Source organism: Cetorhinus maximus, chromosome 22 (genome assembly GCF_964194155.1).
Source record: "Cetorhinus maximus chromosome 22, sCetMax3.hap1.1, whole genome shotgun sequence".
NCBI classification, from domain to species: Eukaryota; Metazoa; Chordata; class Chondrichthyes; order Lamniformes; family Cetorhinidae; genus Cetorhinus; species Cetorhinus maximus.
In genome coordinates, this window is record NC_135900.1 from 8,093,464 (window position 1) to 8,116,485 (window position 23,022).

Below are 23,022 nucleotides of genomic sequence, written 5' to 3' on the forward strand. Positions count from 1 at the left end.
GTTGGACTGTTAACTAAATCTGGATAATTTATTCATTACTAAAGCTACTATGGCTTGCTTCCTTGTTGGTTCTAGAACACATTGTGGCAGAAAACAAGCTTAGATACGCTCAAATTCACTACCTTTCTAACATGTGTTAGTCTGCCTAACCAACCTATATGAAAATTAAAGCCACACTGTCTTCGCTACATGCATGCCTAATCTCTGCAGTTATACTGCTACTACCAAAGGGCTGAAACACAACTGTCACTAGTCTTAAACCCTTTTCTATTTCTTAACTCTATCCATAAAGTTTCTATTGCTATCTTATCTCTCATTATATCCTCTCTTATCATTGAAATGATTGAGTCCTTAATCACTAGGTCTTCCCCCTCTACCATTTTCCTTATCTTTCCTGTAGACCTTATATTTAGTTCTCAGTCCTGACCGTCTGGCAGTCAAGGGCTGGATTTTACCGGAAGGGGGTGCCTTCGCCCTCTCCCCATCTTAAAAGTGAATGGCAAATCCGCCTTCTCTTGGCTGGGTCGCTCCGAGCCAATTTTATGGCCATTGGGCTTTTTATTTGCTCGGTGCAGGCCTTTTGCCCTCATCTGGGAAGCTGATCAGATGGTCAGCAGCACTCTAGTCCCAGCAGTGTCACTAGGAGCAGGGAAACACTGAGGAACCATGGAGACTGGATTCAAAGATGAGTGTGGGGTGTTCCACTGGGGCAAATCTGGCAGTCCTTGGAAAGGGAATGGAGGAGTGAGTTTGGGAGGGTGGAGGTGGGAATACACGGGGAGTGGGGCCCCCCATTAGGCACAGGGTGCCTAAATGGGAGGGACCCCACCCCCTTGTGATCACTTAAGGGCCTCAGTTGGCCCCCATCACCGACCCTGACAGCCCATTCCCATAAAATTCCACCTCAAATCTCAGTAATTGCTATCATGTCATGCCCTCCAATTGTCCCTGCAATTTATTTACTTTGGTCCTTATGTTCCATGCATTTGTACAAAGAACGCTTATTTGGACCACACATCCTATTCTGCCTTTCTGCTCCAAGACAGAGTGTGAGAACAGAATGGCAGTGAATGTAAGATGGAATCCAAAAGTCTTTCATAAATAAATAGTAAAACAGTAGTTTAAGGAAGGGTGGGGTCAATTAGGGACCAAAATGAGCCATTGTTGTGCAGTCAGAGGACAATGCTGCGGTAATAAACGAGTACTTTGTCATCCAGTGTGGACTTCAGGAGGACATCGACAACCGGTGAAGCGGATACACACATGGTAGATCAAATTTAACAGAGAAGTGTAAAGTTTTAGATTTCATACATGTGACCAAAATCTCATCATGGAGTCAAATATGACACCATGTTTGTGAATAGTCTGGTTCAGCTTAAGAGAAAGAAAAAGAGATGGGTTTAGTGGCTAGGGAACAGAGTTCCTAGTAAGGACTGAAGACAATGGCTTCAGAATACCCCATATCTAGTTGGAGGAAATTCTTGCTCAGCCATTACTGGAAGGTGGGCAAACAGCTAACAACTTAGAGACACTGGAGCAGTCAAGAGGTGCTGGTAAGGTAAAGGTGTGTGCCCTCGGCACACATAAGGGAACTGATATGTTTTCGGATGATGTTGGGGCAGCATATAAATGAAAAATAAAAGAGATCCTGAAGAGATCATTGGGGGATTGTGCAGGAGCAAGAAGCCATTACAGGTGATTCTCTGGCAACAATTAGATACACAAGAATGGACCCAGGTGTGTGCAGTCCCAACAAGCTGAAAGACTGTGGGGAGGCTTTATGCATGATTACTGTGTGGTTGATTTTAAGGGCAGTCACTCTCACTTCATCAAAATAGAAGTACAATTTCAAGACAAAACAATTAGAAGACTTACGATGGTGCATAATTACAGACAAAATTTACACCTGGTCCTTTTATTCCTGAAGATTTAATTCCTCTGGGACAATCAGAAACTGCACAGCCAACTTTATAACTTTTTGCCCAGGCTAACTGGAAAAGAATAAAGAATATTTAATATTAGATATAGTTTTTGATGCTTTATAAATAAAGTTATGATCTACTATATGTTATGACCACGGTCAATGTTAATTGCTACGCAAACCAAATCCCAGAGGGAAACTTGGCTTATCGGCCGTAACCTTTTTTTATATATTCTGAAACTGAGAAGACGTACCGATCTCAGCAGTAAGAGGTCCAGTAACACTTTTGGGATTTTAAAAATTAAAAGTAAAAGTTTTATTGACAAGAATAAAATAAAACTTAAGCACACATGATTACAGTTATACGATTAAAGTTAGTCTTACAAAACATCCCCCCAAAACTCTCTACTTGGTCAAACCCACAAGTAAACACCTTCCAGGCAACACTCCCTTATAGATGTTAACCATTAGAAAAAATCCAGTAATATTACACAGATCACACTGCTGTAGCTTCAATAAAGCTGTACCACATGACCTTTACCCTCTTCCACTCTGCGGTGGAATCCACTTCAGAATAAAACTGCTTGCTACAGCCCAAGACATTTCTGGCTTGACTGGAGAGGTGATTCAAACTGCATCCTCTTTCAGCACAGCGCTCCACCTATCTCAACCGTTCAAACAGCTGCAGCTATCCCCAGCCATCTCCAGCTTAACAGCTATCCACAGTAACTCTAATATACCTTTGTTCCCTTTCATCGCTGGGGATTTCATTCGCTGTAGGCACTGGGAATTCCACAATAGCTTTTACTTTTGCATCTCGTGGGGCCACCTGACCATGCCTAACAATGTGGCCTAAGTATGCAACTTGTGCTTTAGCAAATTCACTTTTAGCCAAATTCACAATCAAATTGGCTTCTTGCAATCCATCAGTTTCTTTAAATGTTGTAAATGTTCCTCCCATGTTTGGCTGAATACTATTAAGTCATCAACATAAACAGCACAATTGTTCAGACCTTCAATCTCTTTTTTGTTAGTCTCTGAAATGTTGTTGGTGCATTTTCCATACCTAAAGGCATTACTTTGCATTGATATAGACCATCCGACATCATGAAAGCTGATATCTCTTTTGCCCTTCCGATAAGGGTACTTGCTAAGATCCTCGCAACAAGTCAATTTTTGTGATAAACATTGACTGTCCCACTTTATCGATGCAATCCTCCAATTGTGGGATAGGATATGAATCTGCTTTCATTACTACATTCGTTTTTCAGTAATCAATCCATAGTCTTTGTGATCCATCCGGTTTTGGCACCATTACAATAGGTGAACTCCAATTACTGTTACTGGGCTCTATAATGTCATTTTGAAGCAGAAATTCAATTTCTTTTCACGCTTGAGTTAACCTTACTGGATTTAATCTACATGGGTGCTGCCTTATTGACTCTAAATTTCCCACATCAACATCATACACCACTAAATCTGTTTTCCCCCAGTTTATTTCCACAAAAGGTTGTGTGACTGCAATTGCTCTTTTAAATCACTCCAATACTTTTCTGGAAGATAAGCCAACATTATATCTGAACTCTTAAACACTTCCATATTGTTCAATTTAATCAGAGGAAGATCAACTTCAGAATGCTTAATTCCTACCTCCGTTTCTTTGCTTACAACTACCAGTACCTGCTCTTGTCTATCCTCTCTGTCAAAGTATTTTTTGAGCATATTTACATGACACACTCGCTGTCTCTTCCTTCTATCTGGCATAGTTACTACGTAGTTTACTTCACTCAGTCTCCTTCCAATCTGGTAAGGTCCATTAAACCTTGCCTTCAACAGTTTGCTTGACACTGGCAACAATACTAGTACTCTTTTTCCCAGCCACAAAATGACGAGCCTTTACTCTTTTGTCTGCCTTTGCCTTCATCACTTGTTGAGAAAACTTAAAATATTTTCTAACAAATTCACGTCTTACTTAATCTCTCTCTGAATTTCGTCACATAATCCAGGAGATTTATTTCAGAACTCTGATTCACTAATTTCTCCTGAATCAGTTTGAACAGTTCCCTTACTTCATGACCATAAATTAATGCGAAAGGACTGAACCCTGTTGCCTCATTAGGGGCATCCCTAATAGCAAACAAGAATGGAATCCCTCAATCCCAATCATTTGGATAGTCTTGACTATATGCTCTAATCATAGTCTTTAAAGTCTGATGCCACCTTTCTAAGGCACCTTGTGATTCAGGATGATAGGATAACGACCTAAGTTGCTTTATTCCTAAGATGTTCATTATTTCCTTAAACAACTGTGACATATTAAAAGGTTCCTCAAATGCTGGAACTGGAATTAAACTCTTTCGAGTTATCAACAGTCACAGATTGCAACTCTTTTGAGTACAATCACAGTTCTTGGTTTCCAGGAGTGGGACATGAACCCACAACCCTCTGATTCAAAGGCGAGGGTGCTATGAAGGAACTGGAATTAAAGGTGCAGGATAATTACTGCCTGAGGCTTTCCTATCACCTGACATGTGTGACATGTTTGACAGAATTTGACTACATCTTTGGGCAGAATTTTGAGTTCGTTGGGTGATTGGTGGGCCTGGGAACGGCTGGGAAAGGTGCCGCCACCTGTAATCGGCCCCCGATTGCGATTTCACGTTGGCGGGCCAATTAAGGCCCGCCGAGCGTGAACGGCAGCTCCCAAATGGTCAGGAAGGGGTGGGCGGGGGAGGGGTCTGTCGGCTGCCAGGTCCAATGGATATGGTTTAAAACTGGCACAGTCAGGCACTGGAAGGCTGCCAGCAATGAAGACATCTTTGGTGTTGTCAACAGGAGATTATAAATTATGGATTCAAATGTGGCTGCTGATGCCGGGCAGGGGGGCAGGTTGGGTGGGTCCTCGGCCTCCTGGTTTTCTGATGAGTGCTGTGGTCCTCCTGGAGGAGGTGGCTGCCAGGAAATTACACCCTTATCCCCAGGGATGGAAGGAGGAGGCCACCACACCTTACAAAAAGAGCTTGGGAGGAGGTGGCAGCACTGCTCAGCAGTCATGAAGTTGTGCAGCACACCTGGGTCCAGTGCCGCAAGAGTTTTAACGGCCTGCTGCGCTCAGGAGGTGTGAGTACCGTGTTGGCATGGATCAGTGTTGAAGTATTAAGGGCTAGCCATTCCCTTGTGGAGCTCAGGGATGTTAGAGTCTGAGTGCCAACTGTCAGTGACACTGGAACTGGCCAATGGGGTCAACCCTGGCTGCTTGGACTGAGTGCCTTGCAGCTTGAGGGTCATGACTCGGATGTGCCCTCCAAGGTGCTCATCATGTGGGGTTGGCCAGGCTGCAATGGCGCTGCAGGTAGAGAGTGGACTAATCAATGCTCCTCTGTCCTTTCAGGAGAAGACAGCCCATAACAACACTGAAAGGTCGCAGACCAGCAGAGGCCCCGCAAACCACCTAATCCTAACCAGATATGAGCAGGACGCCTTGGAGCTGGAGTGGCGCTACACACCTCGGTCAACCGGCCACGGAGAGGCTGGGGTGTCAGTCGAAAGTAAGAGTGCAGTGCATAGAAGTGAGAGATTTGGATGGTGCAAACATTCTTGTGTAGTCTCATCACTGATGGGAGCCTCAAAATTGGATTCCCCCTTGATCACTGAAAGACGGTGGCACCATGATGCAGACCTGGTCAGGGTGCCTGGTATGCACAGTGACAGTGTGATGACTTAAACTAATAACATGTTGTTGTTCTCCCTTAAGTTTGTCACCACACACCCAATCGCAGGACTCTGAAGACCCACCTCTGATGCCAGAGGACCACCAGGCTCCAGATGCACCTGCGTCACACCCGCTCTCTGAACCAGGCACCAATGCAGATACCAGCACCTTGATGGGCATTAGAACTTCAGCTAGAATGTCGGTGCACAGTGGTGAGCGCATTTCACATTCATTTGAGGTGTAGGCGGAGGCAGAGAGTGCCCAGGGCGCCGGCAGTCAGAGGACTGCTGGAGACCAGGATAATGCTGAATCAAAGGCAGATGATGAACCTCTGGAGTCGTCCGTTAGGCGGCAGATGCTCCAGTGAGATGTGCGGAAGAAACTGGTGGAGATCCATGAGGGTATGCGTGCCATGGTCTCCGTTATGGAGGAGTCCGTGCAGAGCCTCAGCACTGCGTTGACCCTCGTGGCCGAGCGCACTGCCTCCTCCATTGAGACAGTGGCGACTCTCATGGAGAGGCAGCTCCAGAACAGAATCAGGGGTTCCTGGGGTTGCGCTCAGACCTGTAAGCCCTCACACAGGCAATGACCTCAGGTGGTCAGTGTTCATGTGGGAGTTGGATAAGGCACCCAGTACCCCAGCTAGGGGCCCGTCCATCAATGGTGAGCAGAGAGGTCCAGAGTGACCTCACATTGGCGCACGAGCTGTCTGTCATCTCTGCGGGCTCCTCTCAGGGCATTCTGGATGATGGCAGCAGCTGCTCCACCCCTCTGCCATGGCATCTGATGAGGTTGCAGTGACTGGGGAGATGCCACACGTGGAACTGGCTGCTCCCTCCCAGGTGGGGCCAGCACAGGCTCCATTGGCCAAAGGACAACTGCCAAGGTCATCAAGGCCAACAGAGCCAGCAGGCTGTCTTCAATGCTGGTGCCAACGAGGGGGAAGTACCAAGACGTAGCACTCGCAAAAAAAAGTTTAAGGCACCATGAGCACAAGAGGGACTGGTCACATGTGATCTTCTGTTGTGCAAGTTTTGTTTATATTTACTGGTCTGGGGTTGAAAACCAGAGAAGGTTCTGTTGATTTGTTTTGACTGTCAAAATGAGGTAAATTTTCTTTTGTCATAATGGCCTGACTATGCCTCACCTTTTTTATTTAATGTGGTACAGGGTATGCCAGTATGTAATGTTGGACGTAGGTGGCTTGAAACTTTATTGCACAGGCACTGAGTGGATTTTGGGGTCAAAAGAAAGGGTCATTGTAGACATCTGGGATGGAGGCAGCAGCCCTGGCATGAAGTGGTAGCGCTTATTTAGCAGCCTTTTGAAGGAGCATTGGATCAAGGCGTCCCTGTCTCCCAGGAGGTTACAGACCTCTGCCTCCACACCCTCAGTGTGCTCCTCACTGTGCTCTTCTTCTGACTCACTACTGGGTTCATCATCTGGGGCCTGTGAAACTGGGTCAAGATCCTCTTCCACCACTGGGTCCCCTCTTGCCAGTGTCAGGTTGTGGAGAGCACAGCATACGACTACTATCAGTGACACCTGCTCTGGGGGGTATTGTAGTACTCCCCCTGAATGGTCCAGGCATCGGAAGCCGATCTTCAAAAGACCTATGGTCCTCTCCACCAGTGCCCTCATGGAGGCATGACTCCTGTTATAGCGCTGCTCTGCCTCTGTTCTTGGGTGGCGGAGGCGCCATAAGACACCTTTTCAAGGGATAGCCCTTGTCACTCAACAGCCATCCATCCAGTCGGGTTGGAGTACTGAAGAGCCTCGGCACCTGGGAAGTGTCTCAGGATGTACGTGTCATGAGAGCTGCCAGGGTACCTTGCACAGACTTGTAGAATACGCACCCAGTGGTCACACACTATCTGCACGTTCATGGAGTGGAATCCCTTCCTGTTGATGAAGGATCCAGCTGACCCGCTGGGGCCTTTATGGCCACATGTGTGCAGTCAATTGTATCCTGGATGCGGGGGTACCCAGCACTCGCTGCAAAGCCTCTGGCTCACTCTTCCTGGCTGGCCTTGTCCATGCGGGAATTAATGAAAGTCAATAGTCGCCTGAACAGAGCTTCTGTCACCAGCTTGACACAACTATGGACAACTGATTGGAAGACTCCATACAGATCCCCCACTGACCCCTGGAAAGAGCCGGATGCATAGATGTTGAGGGCCACTGTGACCTTCAGAGCCATGAGATTGGGTGACCACCCACACAGCTGGAGGTGATCTCGGACCCAATCATCTGATGGAGGTCACTGTCTCCCTTGAGAGGTGAAGCCTCCTCCTGCATTGCACCTCAGACATATTGAGGTAGCTGCATCGCCACTTATAGACCTTGGCAGCAGGAAAGTAGCATCTTCTACAGCCCCTAGCGCCTCGGACTGCCAGCTAGCCCTGTGCCTGCGCCTCTCCTCCCACATGTCACTCCCCTGAAAGCTACATTGGGACACCTGGCCTCCTCTCCCTTCTGCCCCTCTCTTCCACCTCAGAGGAGGTGCCACCAGCGGAGACCACAAGCCTCATTACCAGGGTAACAGAAGGCTGTCTGATACCTGGAAGGGTCCACATGATCTGAATTCTCCGGGTCCTTGGAGACACCAAGGTGTCCTGAAACGAAGCCTGGAAATGCTAATAATGAAACCCCAAATAGAGATGAAGCTGCCAAATACCAATAAGTCACCAGCAGCAAACTATCTACCAAACTCCTCACTACTCACACTGGCAATGCTGCTGACTCTTTTTATCCCACCCATGGATGAGGGTTTTGAAACTGCTGGCTGGTTGCCTGCCCGTTTTGCCTGTGCAACTAGCGCAAAATCGCACGGTCAACGAAAAATCGGCATCAATTGCCTTTTTAATGGCCTTAACTGGCCTCTTAATTAATGGCGGGTGTGACTCTGGCACCCGCCCGCTGACCGAAATATCGCGCGAGTGCACACTGATGTCACACGCTATTTTATGCTCAAGCTTGTCAGGCGCACGCCCACCCGCTCAGCGAAAAATTCTACCCTTTATGTAGTCCAGGCCAATGGAAGTATTTTTGTGTTTTAGCTTGAGTTTTCCTATTTCCAGCCATTGGAATTTCATGAGCCACTCTCAAAATTTCATTCCAGTACCCAGATGGCATCACCACTTTGTGCACTACCGCCCACTTCTCATCCGCCGGAACATGAGGCGGTCTCCATTTCCTCAATAGTACATTGTTCTTAATGTAATAACACTCTGGAATGCATTCTGCTTCTGTTTCAGAGTAAGCTTGTCTGATATAATCACTTCAAATCTGAATCCTCCTGCTGTAATTCCACTAACTGCACTCAACTAAACACCTCAACCTTATCCTCTTTACTCTTCTCCTCCTAATTAATCTTTTCAAAGATTGATCGAGCCAACTGAATTTCAGTATCCTCCCCCCGTCTTTTAGATTCCTCCTCTTCCTGTTTAAACTTGAGTGTCTGTGATCTCATTACCACACAATCTGGAAACAATCCAGGATACTCTTTCTGTAACACTTCTGCTGCTTGTGCCTCAACAGGCTGCTCTACTACAGTAGGTATAGTCAGTATCTTTGACCCAGCTATATCATTCCCTAAAATAAATTGAACTCCTGCAATGGGCAATTTCTCCACTACCCCAACAATCACCTCTCCTGTTTTCAAAACACTTTTTAAATTTACCTTACACAATGAAATAGGTTTGACTCCATGGATTCCTTTAATTAATATTTTGTCCTTCAATAACCCTTCTGGACAACAGATAGCACTATCCCATAACATTAAGGATTGGATAGCCCCAATATCCCTTAAAATTTTGAAATCCTTTCCTACTCTTCCCTTTACACATGGATATATTTTCCCTTTCCATATAAAATTTTTAAACATCTCTGCAACCTGCCCTTCAGAACTCTCTTGGGTAAGTTGTGAACACATTACTACTTCTCTAGCTACCACTGATTCTTCCTGCTCCACTTGTACAAAACACACTGGGTTTTATTGCTTCTGGATCTCAGAGCCCACAGTACTCTTACTTCCAGAACTTTTCTGCGTTCCAATTATCATAATTCGTTTCCCATTTAACCTCCATCATCTTGATCTCGTGTGCCCCGAATTATTACAATGGCAACATATCAGTTTCCTCCCTTCAACTCTACTTTCCACCTTTCATCTTTAATAGACTGGCGTCCTTAATTTTGATCTTTACTACTAACATTTTTACCGTCAGTAGGTTTTCTAAATCTCCAGCTTCCCTGCTGATTTCCTACCGTTTCCTACACTCAACTGTGTGTGTGAAATATCATGCACATTGATTAATACAGCAGCTTCCCTGACCTATTTGCCTTGTCCCTCATCTAAATATGTCTTAATGTTTACTGGAATGCTATTTGTAAATTCTTCCATAATCATAACCTCTCTTATATTTTCAAAAGTCTTATCTTACTTTAATGACGTGAACTATTGATCCCAGATAATTTCTTTTCCTCTTGCAAGCTCTACATAAATCTGATTAAGTCTTTTCCTTGAAGTCCTAAATTTCAGCTGGTAAGCTTAAGGGACAAGCTCATAAGCATATTGCCTTCTTTACTGTTTTGTAAACAGACTGCTCCTCTGATAAGCATGCATACACATTCATTGCTGGACCTGAAAAAACACTTTGTAGCATGATAATCCAAGCATGTCTTGTCTTGAAATACAATTTCACAGCTATCTTTTCAAATTAGGTGAAATATCTTTCAGCTCCATCTGTAAATTTAGGCACTCTGTGGATTTTTAGTTAAATCAAATCCCTCCAAGTAATCAAAATCACCATCTGAATCACTCTCTCTCCTTTCTTCCTTCCTTCTAAGTTTCACTTTAGACAATTCATACTGTCTGGCTTCTTCCTCTCTCTGAAGCTCCCTATCTCTTTCCTCAATTGCTAACTTCACTCTCCGAAGTTCAAGTTCAAACCTTCACATTTCTATCTCTTGCAATCTTTTCTTTTCCTTTCCCTGCTCCTCTCTTTCCCATTGAAGTTTTTTTTATTTCTAGTTCTATTAATCTATCATTTTCTTTTCTTCTCTTCTTAACTCTAGTTTTTTTATTTTCTTTTTCTCTTCCAATTTTTTTTTACTCATTGGATGTGGGCATCACTGGCTAGGTTAGCATTTATTGCCCATCCCTAATTGCCCTTGTTCAGAGGGCAGTTAAGAGTCAAGCACATTGCTGTGGGCCTGGAATCACACATAGGCCAGACCAGGTAAGGACAGCATAGTTCCTTCCCTAAAGGACATTAGTAAACCAGATGGGTTTTTGCAACAATCGACATTAGTTTCATGATCATCATTAGACTTTTAATTCCAGATTTTTATTGAATTCAAATTCTACCATATGCTCTGGTGGGATTTGAATCCAGGTCCCCAGAACATTACCCTGGGCCTTTGGATTACTATTACAATATCACAATGCCATCGCCTCCCCAGCTTTTGTCTTTCTCTATCTCTTTCGGTATCAATTTGCTTCATTTGCAACTTACGTCTTACTACCTCAGCTGTGACACACTGGTTTCAGAAACCCCTTCCTCCAACTTTAAATGCTGGGTAAGTACTTTAAACATATCAGCTTTACGAAATTCTGCTTTTCTCGCTACCTGCACTTTCTATGCTAATTCCTTCAACTGAATTTTAGTCAGAGATTTCAAATACTCCATAGATACATTTTCCATTCCCGGAAATTTGAGCCATACTGCAGTCTAACCGTTCAGCATCTTCTCATACTCATATCGCTTGGATTGACAAACTCCAACCCAATCAAGAAATTTTAATAATCCTGCAAATTTGTTATGACCACAGCCAGTGTTAATTGCCACACAAACCAAATCCCAGAGGGAAACTTGGCTTACAGGCCGTAACCATTTTTTTGTATTCTGAAACCAAGAAAACGATATACCGATCTCAGCAGTAAGAGGTCCATTAACACTTTTGGGATTGTAAAAATTAAAAGTAAAAGTTTTTTTTCACAAAAATAAAAAAAACTGAAGTACACAAGATTACAGTTACACAATTAAGGCTAGTCTTACAAAACATTCTCCCAAAACTCTTCACTTGGTCAAACCCACAAGTAAACACCTTCCAGGCAACACTCCCTTATAGATGTTAGCTATGAGAAAAAATCCAGTAATATTTAACAAATCACACCGCTGTAGCTTCAATAAAGCTGTACCACATGACCTTTACCCTCTTCCACTCTGCGGTGGAATCCACTTCAGAATAAAACTGCTTGCTGCAGCCCAGGACATTTTTGGCTTGGCTAGATAGGTGATTCAAACTGCATCCTCTTTCAGCCCAGCACTCCAGCTATCTCAATAACTCAAACAGCTCCAGCCATCTCCAGCTTAACAGGTATTCACAGTAACTTTAATATACCTTTGTTCCCTTTCATCTTCGTTCCATTGTTCTCACCTCCTTGAAACTCAAACCCTTCCAAATATAAGATCTTTCATGTTTCCATCTTGTCTTTGCTTTTGGATCAATAAAATATCATATCTCCACTACTTGTTTACCTTTGAACACGTGCAAGATGCGAACATTTTCCAATGTGCCTCTGACTCCCCTTTGAAATCCAAACCAACTCTCAGCTTATCTAAAAATGCAAATGTTAGATCTAACCTATTTACTTGTACCTCAACTTAACATCTCTATCCTTTTAATATTTCCAAAGCCCCAGACAACCTGACTGCTATCAATCTTTTGCTCAGCTTAATTAAATCACACACACACCCACACAGACACCCAGCCTTCTTCATGGAATAACAAAATATTCCTCAAAATATTTTTAAAAAACATCCATTCTAACATTATATCTATAAATACCAAATCTAGTCTACAAAAAGTTAGAAAACTAATAGGAACAAATCACAAAAACTTCATGTCCCATTGTCGTGTTTGCATCACATGCCCGTGAACAGATGAAGACGATGGGTATTTTTACTTTATAAAAAGGAGCACAGAATGTGGACAATTTACCCTGACAAAATGGAATTCGGAGGGATCAGCTGACTTCTTTTGTGGATTCTGTAGTCAGTGGCTGGACTCTGGAGAGTCATTAAAATGTAAATGACCTTTTTGAACCTGCCATTGAAGAAACATCAGGATGCAACTGATCACTTGTAGAATTAACAGTTACTATTGTCTAGATGTTTAAAGATACTCGGATACAATTGTTGCCTCAGATTTGGTGTCAGCAAATTTCAAATTTCTATGGTCAAATGACAGAAACTGGCTTGAGATAGCAAATATCTTATTCTTCTAATAACAACCCAGAGAAGACAGTCTGGGGTGGGGACCTCAGGGAGAAGACATCTCTTCCCTGCCTCAAAAAAGCCACCTTAGGCAGAGAAGTGGAGCTTTTCTTATCACATGCGGATTACAATTTTTACAACACGGTACTGATCACAGCTTCGGTTGGAAAGGCCAGAAACCTGCTATTGCTTGGAATACCATTGTGAATTAATCACCAGAAACCTCCAACCTTCATTTTTCCTTCAGAGAACCAAAGGGGAATTTTCAGGCTGCATGACTTCTAAGTCTATCTTGATGAAATAGCCTAATAATGACTTTTGAACTCTTCTTAAAGGTATCAGGTGCATGATGCCTTTTTCTTCATAATCATCGTTTCTTGTGTTTGCGTGTGTCTTGTGTGGATGGGGAGTGGGTGTTTGTTGCAATTACATTTTGGGTATTCTGCAATCAATGTTTATCCTTTTTTATGATTGAAATTACACACAGACTTTGCTTATGGCAGGAGATGGAGATTTACTGCCCGAAAGCAGAGTGGATGTCAGAGTGCTGGTAAAGGGACTTACCAGTGAATGTTTGGAGGTTTCCTTATTCAAGATATACCTGCAGAGTAAGCTCATTACAGGAATAGTAACAGTTGTTGGTTCGAAGCTTGCCCATGCAAGGTGTAGATTTGTTGCTGGGTAATGACCTATCGGAATGTAAGGTATTATCCCGAGGTTCCAGAAAAGTCTGCAGAGGCTGTAGATACTGGAAAGGTTAAGAAGCAAAATTCTGTAGAAATTCAAAATTATGGAAACTTCTGCAAGAATCCAACATGTGGAGACAAGGCCACCAGGAAATTCTGTAGAGACTTAAAGGGTTGAGGAAACTTCTGCAAGAATCCAAAAGATGGAGTCAAAGCCAACCAGAATTTATCTGGCCGAGAGAGAACCAAGAGCAAGAATTGCTGAAATTAAAACAGCAATCATTGACAGAAATGCATCAGAAATGTGCTTAGCAGTTACCTTTTTTAAAATTTAAATAGGCACAAGCAAAGTTCCAAAGCTTGCAAGCAGGTTCTCCCTGCGGCTCACACAGTTGAAATGCCACAGGTGAGTGTAATGGAGTCTGAACAGGCACCTGGAGGTAGTAAAGTCCCAGAGGACATGGGACAGATCATAGGAGAAGCCATCTCAGAAATACAGGAAAGAAGGAAGATAGTATGCAAAGAATTAAAGGGCTATTGTGAAAAAGACAGGAGGACTCTGCAGTACCAAAAGAATTCTGCTCAGTTACATTGTAGTAAACCAAGACTGTTGCCAAAATTCATCACCCACCACATATACCTATGTATTACCTTGCAAGTCTTACATCTGAGTGCAAAGCTTTATTCCCTATTGTCACATTTCTGTTTCACTTTTATGTCAACTTTGCATCAACATGGGTCCATTTTCTCTGCAATCCACTCTAAATGCGGCAGCAGCTGTTGGTGGCTCCTTTCTCTATTACACCATGCCACATTTCCAAAAGGAAACACAGAGAAGCAAAATGAGTTAAAAAGAGCATAAAAGAGAAAAAAAGGAAGCATCAAAGAGGAGAAACAGAAACAAACACCCACAATCCTCCCAAAAGACTAAGATGAATTTTAGGACATGTACTGGTAAAAACTACTGAAAATGTAAATAGATCAAAGCGACAATATATCAATATGTTAAAACTTTAAGTTACATAGAGTTCCTGTCATCTTACTTATGGTAAGCTTTTATGCCCGCATTTATAATGAAACTGATGTAAATAAAACTTGTCACATTGTAATTACGCCCACTCCTGTAAAGACATTGTATCATTGTTGCTGGTTTAAAAAAAAGTGCAATTATGCAGGTTGTTTCCATTACAAAAGTGCAATTTATATTTAATAAAGGGCAGAGTAGGGGCTAATTTCAGATCGCATGCCTTCTAACCTTGCTTCACCTGAAAACAGCACATGCTATTAATTCTCAGTGTATAATGCCACAGGAGATCAATTAGTTAGATACATTTTTCAAAATGAAGGATATGAGGAGGAGATACCAGCTGGGTTTGATCATGCATAAGGAACAGTGTTAGGCTTAACTGCTGCTTCTGTATCTGAAATTTCATATGTAAAGGATGCAACAGATGTTTAGGATTGAAATAAAATTAAAATTTCAAGATTTTTTCCCCTCAAATTCAAGAAGGAACCAATTTATGTAGTTTCAAAACCCTCACAAAATCTCAGAATTTATTGGTGAGGATTAGTACACAATGATCTTGAAGGTGCCTAGATAACAGTTAATGAACATAAAGAAATTAAATGCTGTACGGATAACACATATTTGTTAACCAATTTAATGCCAAGGAATGAAACCTGGTGGACCACTCGGCATCAACCTAGGCACCAGGGACGACAATGGCAAACTCAGCCCTGTCGACCCTGCAAAGTCCTCCTTACTAAAACCTGGGGGTTAGTCCCAAAATTGGGAGAGCTGTCTCACAGGCTAGTCAAGCTGCAGCCTGTCAAAGTCATCCTCACGGAATCATATCTTACAGATAATGTCCCAGACAATACCATCACCATCCCTGGGTATGTCCTGTCCCACCAGCAGGACAGGCCCAGCAGATGTGGCGGCATAGTGGTATACAGTCAGGAGGGCGTTGCCCTGGGAGACCTCAGCATCGACTCCGGAACCCATGAAGTTTCATGGCATCAGGTCAAACATGGGAAGGGAAACCTCCTGCTGATTACCATGTACCGCCCTCCTTCAGCTGATGAATCAGTGCTCCTCCATGTTCAACGCCACTTGGAGGAAGCACTGAGGGTGGCAAGGACGCAGGATGTACCCTGGGTGGGGGACGTCAATGTCCATCACCAAGAGTGGCTCAGTAGCACCACTCATGACCCAGCTGGCCGAGTCCTAATTGACATAGCTGCTAGACTGGGTCTGCAGCGGGTAGTGAGGGAACCAACAAGAGGGAAGAACATACTTGACCTCATCCTCACCAACCTGCCTGCCACAGATGCATCTGTCCATGACAGCATCAGTAGGAGTGACCACTGCACAGTCCCGTCTTCACATTAAGGATACCCTCCATCATGTTATGTGGCACTACCACAGTGCAAAATGGGATAGATTTCAAAGAGATCCAGCAACTCAAGGCTGGGCATCCATGAGGCGCAGTGGACCATCAGCAGCAGCAGAATTGTACTCGAACACAATCTGTAACCTCATGGCCCAGCATATCCCCCACTCTACCATTACCATCAAGCCAGGGGATCAACCCTGGTTCAATGAAGGGTTCAGGAGGGCATGCCAGGAGCAGCACCAGGTATACCTAAAAATGAGGTATCAACCTGGTGAAACTATAACACAGGACTACTTGCGTGCCAAACAGCATAAGCAGTAAGTGATAGAGCTACGCAGTCCCTCAACCAACGGATCATACCTAAACTCTGCAGTCCTGCCATATCCAGTCGTGAATGGTGGTGGACAATTAAACAACTCACTGGAGAAGGAGGATCCACAAATATCCCCATCCTCAATGATGGGGGAGCCCAGCATATCAGTACAAAAGGTAAGGCTGAAGCATTTGCTGCAATCTTCAGCCAGAAGTGCCGAGTGGACGATCCATCTCGGCCTCCTCCAGAGGTCCCCAGCATCACAGATGCCAGACTTCAGCCAATTCGATTCACTCCACGTGATATCAAAAAATGGCTGAAGGCCCTGGATACTGCAAAGGCTATGGGCCCTAACAATATTCAGGCAATAGTACTGAAGACTTGTGCTCCAGAACTTGCTGCGCCCCGAGCTATGCTGTTCCAGTACAGCTACAACACTGACATCTACCTGGCTATGTGGAAAATTGCCCAGGTACGTGCTGTACACAAAAAGGACAAATCCAACCCGGCCAATTACCACCCCATCAGTCTACACTAGATCATCAGTAAAGTAATGGAAGAGGTCATGAACAGTGCTACCAAGCTGCACTTACTTAGCAATAATCTGCTCAGTGATGCCCAGTTTGGGTTCTGCCAGCTCCTGACCTTATTACAGCCTTGATTCGAACATGGACAAAAAAGATCAACTCCCAAGGTGAGGTGAGAATGACTGCCCTTGGCATCAAGGCCGCATTTGACTGAGTGTGGTATCAAGGAGTCCTAGCAAAATTGAAACCAATGAGAGTCAGGGGGAAAACTCTCCACTTAGACAGTTAGAGTCTTACTTAGTACAAAGGAAGATGGTTGTGGTTGTTGGAGGTCAGTCATCTCAGCTCCAGGGCATCACTGCAGGAGTTCCTCAGGATAGTGTCCTAGGCCCAATCATCTTCAGTTGCTTCATCAATGACTTTCCTTCCATCATAAGGTCAGAAGTGGGGATGTTCGCTGATGATTGCACAATGTTCAGCACCATTCATGACTCCTCAGATACTGAAGCAGTCCATGCCCAAATGCAGCAACACCTGGACAACATCCAGGCTTGGGCTGACAAGTGGCAAGTAACATTTGTGCCACACAAGTGCCAGGCAATGACCATCTCCAACAAGAGAGAATCTAACCATCGCCCCTTGATGTTCAATGGCATTACTATCGCTGAATCCCCCCCATCAACATCCTGGGTGTTACCACTGACCAGAAGGGGAGGTGGTGGTGTAGTAGTATTGTCACTGGGTTGGTAATCCAGCAACCCAGGGTAATGCTGTGGGGGCCTGGGTTCGAATCCCACCTCAGCAGATGGTGGAATTTGAATTCAATGAAAGAATTCTGGAACTAAAAGTCTAATGATAACCATGAAACCATTGCCCATTGTTGTAAAAACCCATCTGGTTTGCTTATGTCCTTTAGGGAAGGAAATCTGCCATCCTTACCTTGTCTAGCCTACATGTGACTCCAGACCCACAGCAATGTGGGTGACCCTTAAATGCCCTCTAAACAAGCACCACATTCACTCCCACCACCACTGACGCACAGTAGCAGCAGTGTGTATCACCTAAGGTACACTGCAACAATTCACCAAAGCTCCTTTGACAGCACCTTCCAAACCCACGACTACTACCATCTAGAAGGACAAGGGCAGTAGAAAGATGGGAACACCACTACTTGGAAGTACCCCTCCAAGCCATTCACCATTGAGACTTAGAAATATATCACTGTTCCTTCACTGTCGCTAGGTCAAAATCCTGGGACTTCCTTCCTAACAGCACTGTACCTACACCACATGGACTGCAGCAGTTCAAGAAGGCAGCTCACCACCACCTTCACAAGGACATCTAGGGATGGGCAATAAATGCTGGCCCAGCCAGCGAAGCCCACATCCCGTGAATGAATTTTTTAAAAAGTCATCGTATAAATTGTTTCCATGGAATTAATTCACTTCAAGGAACATATTATAAATTAAAACAGAATTACCTGGAAAAACTCAGCAGGTCTGGCAGCATTGGCGGAGAAGAAAAGAGCTGACGTTTCGGGTCCACAAGACCCTTCACGTTCTGTTGAAGGATCGTGTGGACCCGAAACGTCAGCTCTTTTCTTCTCCACCGATGCTGCCAGACCTGCTGAGTTTTTCCAGGTAATTCTGTTTTTGTTTTGGATTTCCAGCATCCGCAGTAGTTTTTTTGTTTTTATATTATAAATTACGCTTGTTACAAATGAAACTCATGACTTAAATGCAACAAATTGCATTCCCTTTCAACCAATTACATTTTGGTAGCAAAGGATGGTATTAGATAAAACCAAAGGTCTCCTTTTTTGCAAACAATGCAACTGATGTAGAAGAAATTAGGAATGATTACAATTGACGAAGCTTTCATTAGGTGACTAAAAGGAACAGAATGTCTGCAAACCATGTGTATATTTACCTGGGTGTAATGCCCACATACTCTCCTTGATTTGCAGGTATTTGTATTGTAATTGAAATCAAACACTTCATCATGCCATCGTTTAATAGCAGCCTTGGCACTGAACCTGCCTGATGAAATATAGATGTTTTCTCCTACGGGGAAGAAAGTTGGATGCACAGTTCCTTTCTTTTTCAGGCTTGGATTATGCTTGAATATGCAAACCTTGCTCCATGCTCTTGCAGATTTAGCAAGAGCTTCATCCCAGGTCTAGATTTGTAAAAAGAAATATTACAAAGTTAAAAGATTTCTGCACCAAGCAATTCCTCTCTCATGGTGATTCCAGTCTCTATATCAACTAACCTTATCTTCTTTCCTATGAATTCATGCCCTCCTGGCCTCTTTTAACTTCTCCTTCATAGAATCTTGCCTGTCCTTAATCATAACCAGATGCTTTACTGTGTTATATCCCATGGGATCTTTATTCCCATAGTTTTGATGGCTAACAAAGCTATCTCCAACCACATCCTTGTATTTCTCACCATCCATATCCTTCCCTGCTTTTAAATCCATTTCTTTCTGCGTTCACCCTCACCCCACCAATAGTAATCTCAAATTTCCAGCATCCAGACTTTGAACCACCATTCACCACAATATCAGGATGTTCTAATGAGGAAAGTGAGGCTCAATGGCACTTGATATAGTCCATCTTGATCTGATGATAAGTGCCTAAACCAAGCATATTCAAGCCCACTTTCTTTGGACTTAGATTAGTGATACCCGGAAATGGCCAGGATGAGAGTAAAGGCTTTGCTGGCAACAAGAGCCTCAAAACTGCAAGTGAGGAAGATTGTTGAGGATATTTGTAACCGCAAAAGCAAGCAAATTTATCCCAGCTTCCTTTCTGCACCACAAGCCATCACCTAAAACTTGTTTCCATGCCCCTTCCACCCTCACCTCCAAAAACAAGGACTCCTTTATGATTAAGTTGACACCATTTGTTCAGTTGCTTCTACTGCTTTTCTTTGTTATAGTCCTGAAGCTATCCATTTTTCTCTTTAATTTCTCTCTATGTGTCTTCATGCCCTCTCTCAGCTCATTTTATGCATGAGATATGCTTCCTGTTCTGACCTCCTTCCACTTAGCTGCTGATCACCAAACTTCCCTTTCTGGCCCCATCTTACATGGAACCCTCTACTTCGTTACCACCCTCCCTTTCAAATGCATCATCATTCCCTCAAAAAATTCATTCTTGGCCCAACTATGCAATCTGCTGGCCCATCCCCAGCCTCCCATTCAATATGTTGTCATCTCTCAAATTATGTCCATCCTTTTCAGAATCTCACTTTAATCTGTCCAATCATGTTTTCACCCTTGCCACAGCTCCAATATGGCCGAAATCAAAGTCACAAATGACAGCCTTTGCAACTGTAATTATGGTTTTAACTCATTCAAAACCCACCAACTTACACAGAGTTAATATCAGGCCCAATATCTCTCCTCAAATGCTCTATCACATTTGACAAAGTTAGTCACACCTAACTTCTCCATACATTTCCTTAAGGAATAAAAACCCCACATGAGAAGTGCGGAACTGTGGCTACTACAGAAATTAAAGGTAGTATTGGTTTAAAAGAAGAGGCTTATAATTGTGCTCAAAAGAGTAGTAAGCCTGAGGATTAGAAGGATTTTAAAATTCAGCAAAGGATGACAAAGAAATTGATAAAGAGAGAGAAAATAGGGTATGAGAGTACACAAGCTAAGAGACATAAAAACAGACAGCAAAAGCTTCTGTAAGTACATAAAAAGGAAAAGATTAATGGCAGTGAATATGGCTGCCTTAGAAGTAGAAACAGGAGAAATTATAATGGGGAATGAGGAAATGACAGAGATACTAATCAAATACTTTTTGTCTTCAGAGCAGATGACATGAAAACTATTCCGGAAGTAATGGGGAACTAAGGGTCTGGTCTACTGAAAATGAAGAATTTAAGGACATTAGTAAAGAAATAGTACTCGAGAAATTAGTGGGAGTAAAAGGCAACAAATCCCTGGAATTGGAGGCTTACATTCTAGACTTTTAAAAGATGTGACGACAGAGATAGTGGATGCATTGGTTTTTATCTTCCAGAATTCCCTAGAATGTAGGACAGCTCCCATGGATTGGACGGTAGGAAATGTAACCCCGCTATACAAGGAAGTAGGGATAGAGAACTATAGGTCAGTTAGACTGACATTAGTAGTAGGAAAATGTAGAATCTATTAGGGATGTCATGACAGAGCACTTGGAAAATTTAACTGGAGAGTATCAACATGGATTTATAAAAGGGAAATAGTGTTTGACAAGTCTGTTAAGAGATTTTTGAGGATTTAACTAGTAGGGGGTGGATGTAGTGTATCTGGATTTTCAAAAAGCATTCAATAAGGTTCCACACAAAAGGTTATTACATAACATTAAGGCTCATAGGACTTAGAGTAATATTTTTAATTTGGCTTTGCACTGACTGCTGCTCAAGTGCAAAGAGCGTTGAACCTGGGAGTTTGATGAGTAAGGGAGTTTGGTGAAATTGGGAACTATAAATTATTTAAGAAAAATAAATTCAATTAACACAATAAAGACGACAGGAAAAGGGTAATATGTCACGGCTGCAGCATGTAGGTGCTCCTGGATGTCACTGCAATCCATGATAGCCCCATCTGTAGTAAGTGTCTGCAACTTGAGGAACTTCGGCTCAGATTTAATGAGCGGGGGGGGTCGAGCTGTAGGCATTGCGATGCTGCAGGGAGGAGCAAAGTTACATGCACACTTTGTTCCAGGAGCAGACACACCCCTTAGGTTAGCATTGTCTGATTTGGTCAGTGGTCAGGGGCAGGAAGGTGTGACTGCGAGCCAAGCAGTTAAGGGGATCAAGGAGGTGGAGTGGAGAAGCCTCAGTCCTTGCAACTGAGCAGCAAGTTCAAGGTTCTTGCAGCTTGTATGGACAAGACTGAGGGCTGTAGTTTGGATGAGCAGACTGACCATGGCACCATGGTACAGGAAGTGGGGGGAGTCACAAGGAATGTAGTTGTAGGGGACAGTATAGCCGGGGGATATAAGCTGTTCTCTGTAGCTGAGAGCGAGAATCCAGAAGGCTGTGTTGCCTGCATGGTGCCAGGGTTTGGGATATCTGCTCAGGACTGGAGAGGAACTTGCAGTGGAAGGGGTAGGATCCAGTTGTCGTGGTCCGTATAGGTATCAATGACATAGGTAGAACTAGAAAAGAGGTTCTGCATAGGAAGTATGAGGAGCTAGACACTAAATTGAAAAGCAGAACCTTAAAGGCAATAATCTCTGGATTACCCAGAAGGGAAAAACAGTAAAAACTGGGAAATAAAAATACTGGTCTTGTATACTTTAAAATCGAACACCAATAATACTGGGAAATAAGTGTACTGGTCCGAACTGATTTTTCCTTCTGGGTATTACCTGAGCCAAGTGCAAATTGGCATTGGGTAAATAAGATTAGAGAGATGAATGTGTGGCCCTGGTGTGGGAAAATGGGTTCCAGTTCATGAGGCACTGGCACCAGTACTGGGGAAAGTGGGGGCTATACCGTTGGGACAGACTTTGCCTGAAACCTGCATTCTAAGGGGTCCTTTAAGTAGGGAAGTAGAGAGGGCTTTATACTAAATAGAGAGGGCGGGGGGCAGGGGGTGGAGGGAAGGGATCACGTAGAGGAAGTTTGAGTAAATTAAAGGGAAATGTCAAGGCAATAGATCAGGGTAGCAATAAAGGTCATGATAATCAGAGTATGGCAGGAAGGGACAGTGATTGCAAACTTAAGAGTGTGCCAGCAAATAGGGCAAAAGCAGTAAAAAAACTGAAATAAGGGCTCTGTATCTGAATGCCTGCAGCATTCGCAATAAAACAGATGAATTGTCAGCTCAAATAAAAATTCATATACATGATCTGATAGCTATTAGAGATGTGGCTACAAAGAAACTAAAGCTGGGACCTGAATATCCAAGGCTACGTGACATTCAGGAAAGACTGGAAGCTGAAAAAAAGTGGTGGGGTAGCTCTGTTCATTAAAGAGGGCATTAGTACTGTAGTGAGAGATTACCTTAGGTCTAAAGATCCAAGGCGTAGCATCAGTTTTGGTGCAACTAAGAAACAGCAAGGGGCAGAGAACATTGGAAAGAGTTGTTTATAGGCCAACAAGCAGTGGTGATGTAAATCACAGTAGAAATCAGGAAATTAGAGGTGCATGTATCAAGGGGATACAGTAACCATGGAAGA

General features: G+C 43.5%; 1 protein-coding gene across 1 annotated transcript in view; it reads right to left on the reverse strand.

The window, feature by feature from the left end:
* The window catches only part of glipr1a (GLI pathogenesis-related 1a), a 67,186-nt gene that overhangs the window by 24,000 nt on the left and 20,164 nt on the right, over nt 1-23,022 (reverse strand). Inside the window, exons 2-3 of the mRNA XM_078568558.1 lie at nt 18,765-19,013; nt 1,876-1,991 (exon numbers count right to left, since the gene is read on the reverse strand). Coding sequence (XP_078424684.1) covers nt 1,876-1,991; nt 18,765-19,013 — 365 coding nt within the window. The remainder of the gene's footprint in view (nt 1-1,875; nt 1,992-18,764; nt 19,014-23,022) is intronic.